This window comes from Acinonyx jubatus, chromosome B1 (assembly GCF_027475565.1).
Source record: "Acinonyx jubatus isolate Ajub_Pintada_27869175 chromosome B1, VMU_Ajub_asm_v1.0, whole genome shotgun sequence".
Taxonomy (NCBI): domain Eukaryota; kingdom Metazoa; phylum Chordata; class Mammalia; order Carnivora; family Felidae; genus Acinonyx; species Acinonyx jubatus.
Genome location: NC_069382.1, coordinates 53,878,626 through 53,892,216, shown reverse-complemented (window position 1 = coordinate 53,892,216; position 13,591 = coordinate 53,878,626). Strand labels below are relative to the sequence as shown.

General features: G+C 39.8%; 1 protein-coding gene across 3 annotated transcripts in view; it reads left to right on the top strand.

The window, feature by feature from the left end:
* GALNT7 (polypeptide N-acetylgalactosaminyltransferase 7) overlaps positions 1-13,591 on the top strand; it is a 145,787-nt gene that overhangs the window by 126,073 nt on the left and 6,123 nt on the right. For all 3 annotated transcript variants that reach the window (XM_053216707.1, XM_053216706.1, XM_027069048.2), the window contains exons 7-10: positions 1,491-1,608; positions 3,347-3,469; positions 9,438-9,656; positions 12,769-12,867. In XM_053216707.1, the coding sequence (XP_053072682.1) occupies positions 1,491-1,608; positions 3,347-3,469; positions 9,438-9,656; positions 12,769-12,867 (559 nt within the window). The remainder of the gene's footprint in view (positions 1-1,490; positions 1,609-3,346; positions 3,470-9,437; positions 9,657-12,768; positions 12,868-13,591) is intronic.

Sequence of the window (13,591 nt, the reverse complement as noted above, 5' to 3'; positions counted from 1 at the left end):
ACTTGATGTGATTTCCATTCATATTGAAAGTATTACTTGATTTATTATTTATCCACTCAACAAATATTTAATGAGTGCTTACTATGTGCCAGACATTGTTTTCCGGGGATAAACTTTTAAAAAGTACGTTCTCTCGTGGCACCTAAAATGTAATGAGTGAGACGGAAATTAAACAGATAACTACACAAATAACTCAGGAACAGCACCTGCAGTAAGTCATGTGAAGAAAAATCCCAGGGTACGTGGAGCTTCCGGGAAGGAGAACCTCATCCAGCCGGGAGGAGCCAGAACAGCCTCCCTGGCAAAGGCCCCCCTGCAGGCTGAGGCTTGAAAGGTGAGGCGTCAGCCCTGTGGAGAAAGAGGAAGAACGTTGCAGGAGAGCGAACAGCAGAGGTGAACCCCTGAGATAGAAGAGAGTTGGTTTTGTTGGAGATGTGAGCAGAGCAGTGAAGAAGAACTCAGGACGAGGAAGCCCACTCAGGAGTCGGGAGAGTCTGGCATCACCTGGGCCCAGCTTGAGTCCACTCTGCCTGCTGTATGATTAGATTGGGATGGGGGCAGCATAGAAGAAAAGACCCCGTCGGGGTGTTCCCGTAGGAGTCCAAGCAGTGGTAGCTTGGTCTAGGATGGAAGCAGCAGTGATGTTGGCAAGTAGAACACAGGCTCAAGGTAGATGTTCAAGGTAGAATCGGTAGGATTTAGTGACATTAAATATTAGGTGTGGCGAGGAAGAAAGTACTCTGACGGAGAGTCTACTTAAGAGTCATGATACATAGTAATTAATTGGGGGGTGGGGAACAGGATGAAAATGATTCCCCTTATCACTTGCTCTAGTGATGAGAATGGCTCGTCCCTAGAAAGTGCCCAATTCAAGATTCCATTCAGGAAGCTCCGCGGATCACCGTTTTGCATTCCTGCCTCCTGACACAGTAAATAGCTAATGTCTAATTCCCTGGTGTCATTTCTTTGCTACATTTGCAAACTCTGAATGAACTGTGGCTGTTCCACAATGATTTACACCCTTATTTGGCATGCCCCTGAGCTATAAAATTAAAAAATGACAGACTACTTCCATGGTCTATGGTTTCACTCATCCTAGAATGACTCATAAATCATTGTAGGAGCAGTTAGCAGGCCATGGTTGTATGGCTCAGGATTTTGAGGAGTGAAAGAAAATTCTGTCTTAGCTAACTTGAGTCTCAAGGCTTAATTTTCAAACCAACAAAGGAACTAAGGCACCCTCTAATGGCAAGATGATGCAACGCCCTAATTTGTAGTGAAGTATCAATTGGATTTCAGACAAATTGTAAATTCATTAAAGAATTCTGAACCGATTGTTTTGTGAAGGCTTTGTAATTTCTTAATGTTTGGCCATCAGTTTTGTCTCTTCTGTGCATTATTTAGACTATGTTCCAAAAAGGCTTGTTGTCTATTAGTGAAGGGATTCTGGGATTTATCTTTATTAGTTATTGCACTGTTTCTTTTCTTAGGTCCCCTGCCATGGCTGGTGGATTATTTGCCATTGAACGAGAGTTCTTCTTTGAACTGGGTCTGTATGATCCAGGTCTCCAGATTTGGGGTGGTGAAAACTTTGAGATCTCATACAAGGTAACGTTTTCTTTAAACAAATGCAGTTTTCTACGTAGTTATTACTGATTTTGGTGACTTTCAGATAAGGCTGGTTTTTCTGGGAAAAGATCTATTTAATGCATTTCTCCGAATTATAAAGAATGACTAACAAAAATGCGTGCCTTTGGGGGGAAATAGGGCAAAATGCAAAATCCAGACTTGTTGCATATTTATATGGCTCATCTCAACATTGAGGCCAGCAAACTTCAAAAATGAAAATACCTCCTCCTCCCACTCCCCACCTCACCTCCCAGGCTTTCTGTGCATTAAAGTCTTTGTTTGTTATAAAAGCCCTTTGGAGAACCTGCACTGTATGGGAGCCACATTTGACCATCCACTGACACAGTTACCCTTTATCTCTATGGGACATGATGCTTCAGGAAAGAAACAGATCCCAACCATGACTTTGCATCCTCAGACTGACCCTGGAGCTGCCTCCCTGCAGCACCCGCCCTGTTGCTGAGGCAGCCCTTGAACAATGATACCTTCCATGCTCCGACCCATCCCCACCCCCATTTCCCAAAAGAAAGAGAACTGTATCACAGTTTGGGCTAAACAGATATTTATTGTCTCTTGTCTTAAATGTCCAGAGACGGAAGAACAACTCAGTCGTTGCTCTCAAAGAACTTAGAGTTCATAAGAAGAGATTAGAATTGTACTCAAATTCATAATATGATGAGAAGGTAAAGAGCATTCGGTTGGTATGATTAAGAAACAGCATTGTGGGGGCACCTGGGTGGCTCAGTCGGTTAAGCATCCAACTCTTGGTTTCAGCTCAGGTCATGATCTCATGGTTTATGAGTTCAAGCCCCATGACGGGCTCTGCACTGGCAGCACGGAGCCTGCGTGGGATTTCTCTCTCCTTCTCTCTCTGCCCCTGCCCAGCTTGCTCTCTCTCTCTCTCTCTCTTTCTCAAAAAAAATAAACATAAAAAATTTTCAAAATGAAACAGCATCGTACTGGAGGTAGCATTTGAGGCAAACTAGAAAGGTGGGCATGGTATTGATAAACAGAGATAAAAGGAGAGGAGAGAGACCTCGGAGCAAATAGAATGGGGAAAGGTACAAAAGTGGGCACATGAAGATTATACTCAGGAAACAGGAGCAGTTTAGCAGAATCAGACAGCATGGAGAAAGACATCCAAGAAGATAAAGTGGACAAGTATGTTAGGACTGTATGGAAGAGAGCCTTTAATGCTGAGCCAAGAGATTTTTACTGAACTTGATAAGCAGTGGCAACCGATTGAAGATATTAAGCAAGGGAATAACATGACCCAAAGCTGCCCTTTAGCTAGAATAATCTCTTACTATAAATAAGGATAGCATTGAGTAGAGAGAAGCTGGAGGTGAAGAAGCCAGTTTGGAGGTTATTATACTAATCACCCAGGTGGGAAATACATTAGCAGTGGAAACAGTGAATAATATCAGGAGTCAAGAATCTGCGTGACTTTGAAAGGTTATGCTGGGGAAAGGGTGTTTAAAGCTGCAGGTACACAAGAGGCCCTCAGTGGCCGAACGTGACTGCATTCCCGATTGCCTTCTTTGTTATTATAAGAGTTTGAAAAACAAGCAAATCATTTTAGGACTTATTTAGTTTATGAATTCCCCATGGACACTGTATCTAATTTAGATTTTATATTTACCTTGATAAGACAAATTTTCAACTATATTTTATCATTTGAAACAACTTGCACGTGTTTTTTTTTTCCCCCTGATAGATATGGCAGTGTGGTGGCAAATTACTGTTTGTCCCTTGTTCGCGCGTTGGACACATCTACCGTCTTGAGGGTTGGCAAGGGAATCCTCCGCCCATTTATGTTGGGTCTTCTCCAACTCTGAAGGTGAGTCTTTGGGTAAAAGGAGAGAAGCCTAGGGAACTTTGTACCACACGTGGCACATTTATGTACCACATGCTGGGGTGGTCACTTAAATGTCAGCTTCCTGAATGGGATAAATCGTTTAAGCACTCATGCCGGTTCCCCCTTTTAATTTAAGCTGAACTTATTCATGAAACACCTTATTGTTTTTGTTTTGTTTTGTCTTTATTTGAAGTATGGTTGACATATTATATATATTATTTTATATTATATAAGTTACCGGTATACACAGGCATTCAACATTTATATACATTATACGTTATGCATTATATATATTATGAAATGATCATCACAGTAAGTCTAGCCACCATCTGTCACCATCTGTAACAGCTACCATCTGTTACAATAATATTGTCATAATACAATATTATTAACTATATTCCCTGTGCTGTACACACAGGCTTCCCCTTCCCTTATTTCACCCAAATGCCCTCCACCTCTGGTAATCATCAGTTTGTTCTCCGTATCTATGAATCTGTTTTTCTGTTTTGCTTGGTTTGTTCCTTTGTCTTTTAGAATCCACAGAGGAGTGAAATCATATGGCATTTGTCTTTCTCTGCCTTACTTATTTCACTTAGTACAACACCAGCCATGTCGTCCATCTAGGTCCAGCCATGGTCTCACAAACAGCAAGATTTCGTTCTTTTTTGTGGCTGAGTAATATTCCATCCTGTGTGTGGGAGAGGGGAGAGAGAGAATATATCTATATACCCCACATCTTCTTTATCAATTTTATCAATGGATACTTAGGTTGTTTCCATATCTTGGTTGTTGTAATTGTAAATTGTATTGTAAATAATACTGCAGTGAATATAGGGGCACATATATCTTTTTGAATTAGTGTTTTTGTGTTTTGGGGGTAAATACTCAGAAGTAGAACTGCCAGGCTGTAGAGTGGTTCTATTTTTAATTTTTTGAGGAATCTCTGTACTGTTTTCCACAGCGACTACACCAGTTTGCATTCTCGAAAACAGCCACATGAGGGTTCCCTTTTCTTCATATCTTCACCAACACTCGATATTTCTTGTCTTCTTGACAAGAGCCATTCTGACAGGTGTGAGGTGATATCTCATTGTGGTTTTGTTTCCCTGATTAGTTATGTTAAATATCTTCTCATATGTCTGTTGGCCACCTGTATGTCTTCTTTGGAGAAATGTCTGTTCAGGTCATCTGACCATTTTTTAATTGGACTGTTTGTTTTTTGATATTGAGTTGTGTGAGTTCTTTATATATTTTGGCTATTAACCCCTGTTTGAGTGGATCGTTTGCAAATAAATATCCTCCCATTCAGTAGGATGCTTTTTCATTTTATTGATGGTTTCCTTCACTATACAAAGCCTTTTTAGTTTGATGTAGTCCATTTGTCTATTTTTCTTTTGTCGCACCTGCCTGAGGAGACAGATCCAAAAATAATATTGTCCAAGAGCTTAGCCCTGTGTTTTCTTAGAAATGTCATGGTTTCAGGCTTTACATTTAAGTCTTTAGTCATTTTGAGTGTATTTTATGTGTGGTGTAAGAAAGTGGCCCAGTTTCATTCTTTTGCAGGTAAGCTGTCAGTTTTCCCAACATTCATTGAGAAAACTGTCTTTTCCCCTTTTCCTTCTTTGTCAAAGATTGACCATATAAGCATAGGCTTATTTCTGGACTCGCTATTCTGTTCCATTGGTGTCTATATCTGTTTTTGTGCTGGTACCATACTGTTTTGATTGTAACTTTGTAGTGTAGTTTGCAGTCAGGGAGCATGATACCTCCAGGTTTGTTCCTCTTTCTCAAGATTGCTTTGGTTATTTGGGGTCTTTGGTGGGTCCATGCAAATTTTAGGATTATTTGTTCTCATTCTATGAAAAATACTATTGGTATTTTGATAGAGATTGCACTTAATCTGTAAATTGCTTTGGGTAGTATGGACATTTTAATAATAGTGATTTTTCTAATCCATGAGTGTGGTATATCTTTACATTTATTTGTGTTGCCTTCCATTTCATTCATCGGTGTCTTTTTTGTCTTTTTTTTATTTCAAGTTTTTATTTAAATTCTAGTTAGTTAATATATGGTAAAATCATCAGGGTCTTATAGTTTTTGGAGTATGGGTCTTTCACCTCCTTAAATTTATTTCTAGGATTTTTTTGATGCAATTATAGATGGGATCGTTTCCTTAATTTCTTATGGAAATGCAACAGACTTATGTATATTAATTTTGTATCCTGCATCTTTACTAAATTCATTTATTACTTCTAATAGCTTTTTGATAGAGTATTTATGGTTTTCTATGTAATGTGTCATGCCATCTGCAAATAATGAGTGTTACTTCTTTTCCAATTTGGATGCTTTTTGTCTCTTTCTTGTCTGATTGCCATGGCTAAGACTTCCCATACCAAATTGATTACAAGTGGCAAGTGTGGGCATCCTTGTCTCAGATCTTAGAGGGAAAGTTTTTAGCTTTTCACCATTGAGTATGATGTTAACTTATGGGCTTGTCATATAGGGTCTCCATTATGTTGAAATATGTTCCCTCTATACATACCCACTTGAGAATTTTTATCATAAATGGATGTTGAATTTTATCAAATGCTTTTTCTGCATTCATTGAAGTGATTATATGATTTTTATCCTTCTTTTTGTTAATGTGGTGTATCACATTGATTGATTTGTGAATGCTTGCGTACCCAGAATAAATCCCACTTAATCATCATGTATGATCGTTTCAATGTATTGTTGAATTCAGCTTGCTGATATTTTGTTGAGGCTCTTTGTTTCTATGTTTGTCAGGGATCTTATTATTTTTTAAGATTATTCATTGTGTCCCACTCAGATTAAGATTTCTATATTGAATGTTCTCCACAAAGACATCTCAAATAAATTCAAAAAGGACTACCACTCTGTAGAAAAGTAGTTGAAACGAAAATATCAGCTTCTATTATTCACACTTGAATAAAATATAATTTTTGTTTTGTTTAAAAAAATTAATCATATTAGAAGTTTGTGTAGTAAACAAAATCAAATTTTTGAACAGTGCTTGCAAAAGATTAATATCTTTTGTCCCTCAAACCAGGGGCAAACCAGAAAAGCTTCACACAGAGGCTAGGAGATGAAGTCCTTTATTCTCGACCAAACAATTTTGAAGATTTTTTAATTGTGCTGTTTCCATAAATTCTAAGAGCATAGGACTCTGATTCCATTCATTTTCTGGAGCCCCTAACCAAGTCAAAAGGAAGTCAGAAGGAAGTTTATTATTGGCTACAGATGCAACTTGGGATAGTTCCTTAAAGGGAAATAGATAATCGAAGCAGAGATGACAAGGCTTAAAGAATGAACAAAGCTTTCTAACCAGCCAAATTATCATAGAAATGGCCAAAGGGAGCCCCAGCCAGAATAGGAGATGAGATTAAAATGTCCATGCTAAAGCAAAGGGCACCATATTAACACCAGGCCTGACTGGCATTACAGGAAAGAACTTGCCCTTGGATTTGGACCCATAATCACAAAGAAAGATCACATTGACTCATGAAGGCCTGTGCTACAAGGAAGAGAGATGTGAGGGAAATATTTATCCACTCTAAAAATGAACTGTACATATCATAAAAACTATCTGATAAATGTAACATTCAGTCTACACTGAATGTATCTGATGAATGTAACATTCAGTCTACACTTAGTGCTAGAGTATGCCAGGTGCTTTTTTTTCCTCCAGCTTTAACATCATCTACTTCAACCACAGTGTGCTAATAATGGTTTATGTCGACTTATTCAGCTCGTGTGTCTTCTCTGAGCCTCAGACTTTAATGGTCAGTTGCCTCTCAGAATTATGTTCTCAGATGACCCTCAGACATTTCAAACTCAATGGAGTCAAAGCTGAACTTTTTAACTTTTTCTCAAAAGCAATTCCCTTTCCTATATTCTCTGTTTGCCCGTGAATGAAACTTACGGGGCATGTTGGGGTAGTCCTCCCTTCCCTCCCACTGAACCAAGCCCTGAAGAGTCTACCTCAGACATTATCTCCGAAATCCATTCCTTCCTATACTTCGTGCAGGTCCTCAGATCTCTCCCATATAGATAATTGAATTGCCTCCTGTTTGGCTCTCCACCATCAGGCTCAATCCCCTTTAATCTGTCTTCCACTCACCCCCAGTGTGGTTCCCCTGATCATTAAATCTCATACCTGTACCTGCTTAAAACCTTTTGATGACTGTCAGCCAAAAGATAAACTTCAAAGAATTTTAGAAAAGAATAATAATAATAGCTAACACTTTTTGACAACTTACTATGTACCAGTCACGAATCTAAATGCTTTGCTAGATTAACTCCTTAATTTTTGCAAAACACGACAAGGTAAGTTGTGGTAAACTACTTTTAGGACTACAAATGCACCATGATTTGCCATACTTCATTTGGGTTCCTCTTTGCCCTGACTACCATTCACACATAATTAACCACTCCTTCAAGACACAGCTGTCCAGTGCCCTTCCATGGTGGCCCTCTGGACTTCTCCATCCCAAACAAATAAATGCTCCTTCTTTGTGTTGCTATAACCTTATGTATGCACGTTTCATTCTTCGTGTTCATTAGTATTTAGCTTCATGTTCATTAGACACGGGCTGTGTCTAATTCTGGATGAATTTGCAAAAATTAAAAATATTTAGCAATGGGGGCACCTGGGTGGCTTGCTCGATTAAGCATCCGGCTCTTGGTTTTGGCTCAGGTATGATCCTATCGTATCATGAGTTGGAGCCCTGTGTTGGGCTCTGCGCTGACAATGCAGAGCCTGATTACGATTCTCTCTCCGCAACCCCCCCCCCCCCGCCTTTGCCCCTCCCCCACTCGCGCTATTTCTCTCTCAAAAATGAATAAATAAAAAAAATTTTTTAAACATATTCAGCAATAATATTACACGTTTAAAACTTTTTTGAACCCATGGGCTTTTGCAACAGCATGCCTGTGGGAGCATGTTCGCCTTTTGGTAGTTACAGCCTAGGAGAATTTTAGTCTGAACGCAAGGTATTTTCTACTCCTGATGTAACACAGGGGTCAGCAACTATGGCCTTTAGGTCAAATCCAGCCCTTTTCAGTAAATAAAGTGATTGATATTGGAGCACCACCGCATCCTTTTGTGTGCGTATTGTCTCCAGCTACTTTCTCAGTACAACAGGGCTGAGTAGTTGCTACAGAAACTGTATGGCCTGCAATGCCAAAGATACTTACTCTCTGGTCTTTTACAGAGAAAATATGCTGATGAATAACGTACAAGACCAAGGGACTAGATTGAGAATGTACTCAATCTGTTACAACATTCATGCCTACAGGCATTTGTTCAGTTAAGCCTTAGCAGATAGATCTTTGTCAGTTATCACAGTATTAACTTATTTTATTGTTCTTTAGTTGCTTTCCCTTAAAGTGCATCAACTGGTGAAAGTATCCTATCAATTCTGGGTTATAGCAAAATGGTTCTAGTACAGTCATAATGTGACCAAAAAAGCCACTTGCAAACAAAATGTGTTTTATTCAACAGAGCTATTGTTTTTCATGCTGGTTCCTGAAATGAGCCTTTTCCCTACACATGCTGGTGGTGTGGTTCTAAATGACAGAGATTGTTCTGGGCAAAGGAGCACCCATTTTCCGCCAGCCTTCCCTAAACCCTCTCTGGGCTTCACCTTTTCCTCTAAAAGCAGGATAGAATATATGATCTTAGAATATGCAATCTTACAGCTCAGTGACGTCAGATTCTGTGTCCATCACTTCTTAGTTGAACATGCATTACATTCTACCCTTAGCAATTGACATATTAGAGTCGTTAACTCACTTGCGTTTGTTTTATTAAATATCAGGTCCTATTGAAATGAGTTTATTATATGTTGGTCATATTTCATGTGTCTAAGATGGGCTGCTTACAGCATTGCAGATATTTTCCTTTCTCATCATCTTCTCTTTTTCACAGAATTATGTTCGAGTTGTAGAGGTGTGGTGGGATGAATATAAAGACTACTTCTATGCCAGTCGTCCTGAATCAAAGGCATTACCATATGGGGATATATCTGAGCTGAAAAAATTTCGAGAGGATCACAACTGCAAAAGTTTCAAATGGTTCATGGAAGAAATAGCTTATGACATAACTTCACACTACCCTTTGCCACCCAAAAATGTTGAATGGGGAGAAGTAAGTACCAGCTGGTATTCAGATCTCAAAAACTATGTATGTTTGGAGACTTGAGTTTGGGAGAAGGCAGAGAAAGATGGAAATGTGTGAGTGAAAGAGAAAAATTCTTGGAGAAAAGTTTCTCTAAAAACTGTCCTCCCCTACATTTCTACCAGACTGTGAACACCTCCCCTGACCACCTGACCACTGTGTCCCCTGCTCTCAGCTTTTGGACTTCTGGCTCTCCATCCTCGAGCACTGTCCACTCCCTGCAGCCTCTGCCACTTCCCTGCCCCTCACTCTGACTCCTTTTCCTGACCAATTCCAACTTACCCTATTGCTCGCAATCTAGAGAGCACCAGTTCTGAAAAGCCTCTCTTATCCTTCCCCACTCTGTCAGAAAAACTGAGTTCTGGATCTTTCCATGGGTTCTCATAACATTCAAAATTGCCTATCTCTCAGCCAGTCTCTCGACCCAGGACCTGGTTCACCATTGTGTCCCAATGGACTAACACAGAGACCTCCCCATACACAATAGACACTCAAACAATGCTTGTCAAATGAGTGAATGGATTGATGGTAACTGAAAATAAGTAAGGTCAGGCATTGATTGCTGTTGTCATTTCTTTGTTTCTTCAGACTTGCGTGTGTAATCTCATTTCTCATGTCCCCCCACCCATGAGCCTAATGCTGCTGCCTCATGGGTATATTAAACATGCCATGAACTTTCAAACTTATGTATCATTGTGTAATTAAGTATTCAACAAATAGTGGTCAAGGGCCTACTATGTACCAGTCACTCTTGTAGACATAAGACAAGCAGGTCCCTTTCATCAGGTCTTTACCCTTGGGGGGAAAAAGACAACAAAAGGGAAACAAAGAAGATAATGGCAGATGGTGGTAAGGCCCTCAAAGGAAATAAACAGGTGACAGTCAAGAGAATTTAGGGACAGATTAAGGAAGCCACCTTTGAAGAGGTGACATTTAATCTGAAATCTGAGTGATCAACCAGAGAGCCAGGAGGGAGTGTTCCAAGTAAAGAAAATGGTGAGGTTGAAGGCTCTGAGTCAGGAAATGCTTTTCCTTTATGATAATCAGAAAAGAGGAGATTAATGAGGAGGGAGGCCTTTATCCTATAGGTATGGGAAGCCGTGGGAGGGTTTTAAGCAGGTAACATAAGTTGACTGATGCCTTGCTTTTTAATCACCCTGTTGTGAGGATTTAGAGTAGAAACAAGGATGCCAATTAGGAAACTAGTAGAGTAGTTCTGGTAAGAAATGACGGTGGTGGCTGAGACGAGGATGTCAAAAATGGAACAGAGACAAGCCGACAAATGCAAGGTACATAATTCATCTGGAGGCAGATCGCTGACAGACGGGTATGTGAAGGATAAGGGCCAAGATGACTAGTTGTGTTTTTTTATTTGAGTAGCTGATTCGGTGGCAGCTGAGATTGGGATGCTGATGGAGGGGATGAGGAGGAAGCGTGGGGGAATAGCAAGTTCTTTATTGGCTTTCTGATTGTGGGAAGTGCCTACTGGACATCCAGGTGCGGCTGTCAAGTAGATAACAGACTACGTGATATTGAAGCCCAGAAAAGAGGCAATGTACATTTGGAGCCATCAGCGGGTAGATTGTCTCATGCAACTGAATGAACTCACCTAGGGAGAAAACAGAGATGGATGAAAGAAGATGGGATGCATCCCTAAGGAATCCTGACGTTTAGAGTTTGGGAATAAAAGAAATCGGCACTTACGCTGTGCACATCTTGATTTAATACGTACCTCCCCATACTCTTTATTTCATCTCTATGTTCTATCATAGCATATTATAGCAACCTGTGTTGTGTTACCTTCTCAATGAGAATCTGCCTGCCGTCCCCCAAACAGCCTTAGCCACCACCTTTAACTTGTTCTTCTTTTTCTTTTCCCCCATGGCACTTACTGCTTCCAAACGTGTTTGTTTTTTGCTTATAGTCTCTTTCCCTACCTAGAATGTAAGTTCGCTGGGGCGAGGACCTTTTATCTATTTTGCTCACTGGTGTATCAGAGCCTGCCACATGCCTGACACAGTAGTCACTTAATATTTGATGAACAAAGACATGAGTGAATGGATAGATGAAATTTTCTGTTCTCCCTTTAGAAGTTCACCCCCAAATATAGCTTCACTCTAACCCCTATCCCCATCCTGGCCCCTGTACCTTACACCTCACTTCTCAGCATTCCTTCCATTTTGCAAGGTAAACCCCTACCCGTTTAGACCGCATGTCTCCTTGAGGCAGTCTTTAGAGTTCCTCCAGGCAGGGCAAGAGCCTCCTTTTTTCACATGCCCAACCCTCCATCCTGATGGACACTTAGCCTTCAGTCTCTCACGGACATGAGGGTCCTGGACCATGACTTGATTCTCCTTGTATCTGCTAAAGCACTCATCATCATAGGTGCTCAGTCAATATTTGCTGAAAGAATAAACATTTTTTTAACATTTTATCCAAATACTATAGTAATTTATAATTGAGATACGAATATATAGTATTTCCAAGAAAGGAAAAAAGGAGGTGATTTTTACACAAAATGTGCGTCCCAAAGATGATCCCCTGTGTTTGCTTCTCACCTACATTATTCATTGTCAGGGAAAAGTCTCACTGCCTGGCCCATTTGCCATAATCTTTGCTCCCTAGGCCCCTTGGAGACAGCTGCCAAAATTGTCACAGAGCCATTTGGAAGAGTTCCCTTACATATTCAATTCTGGGCCAGTGTCTCTTACCACTGAGGTAATAGGTAACTGTACTCTATTTGCTTCTCATCCACATGAATCAGCATGAATCTGGAATTGTATTTAATGATATCTTTTTAATTTTCTTTCCTCTGTGGTATTTTATCAAAATCTATAGACCAGTGCCCATAGTTGGGATGAGCCCATTCCAGTGTTGACTTCAAGATCACAAACGATTTCAGAGATGACTGGTATGCTGTAAACTACTCAAAGACTGATAGTACCGTCAAAACCTGGCATTACACACACCCAGGTTTCCACCGTGAACAGCAGTATTTAGCATGAAACCCTCTTACTCTGAAGCTAGAGTGCATTACAGCTAACCCGTTGCCTGCTCTTTGGCTCTTTGTTCATTTTTGTAGATCAGAGGCCTTGAAACTGTTTACTGCATTGATAGCATGGGGAAAACAAATGGAGGCTTTGTTGAACTAGGACCCTGCCACCGGATGGGAGGGAATCAGGTAAATAACCATATTTCTATGTTTTTATAGGTCTGCTGCATTGGAGCAGAATGTCTTACTGATCACGGGGCTTAGTTTGCTTTTTAATTTGATAATTTTGTTTGGGTAAAGTAAAACATTCTATAAAAAAAAATTGACAGTGCTAAAACATGTATTTAGATGAGGAGGATGACAGCATTATTGGTTTTCACAGAACCAATCTGAACCTAGAATTTATGTCTGATATAAGAGATTAGAATATATTCCTGTGTGAGTATAGAATCATGTAAGCCAACTCTCTGAACAATTTTATTTGCAAATATTGTTCAGTATTCCACATTTCCCCCTTATAAGCTAGGATGTTACTGCCAGTAAGTATATTTCACTAATATATTTTATTTCCTTATATGGGTATCATTCTTGTCTCTGACTTAGACTGTGAAATGTCATCAGCTCTGTTTCTACTTTTTCATCTGCTTACATTGTTGGTACATAATAAATATGTGTTAATGACCCATTCTATATCCAAGAGGCTAAAGAACATAATCCTTTAGATGTTAATAGGAGTCTTCGTTAATATCAAAATGAATATAGTTCTTCTCTCTGGACTTAAAATTCTGAACATACAGAAAAATTATAGAAAAGTAAGATAGTCACTGAATTTAATTTTGAGTTAAGTTTGTCTTCCTTCCTTCCTTCCTTCCTTCCTTCCTTCCTTCCTTCCTTCCTTCCTTTCTTTCCTTTC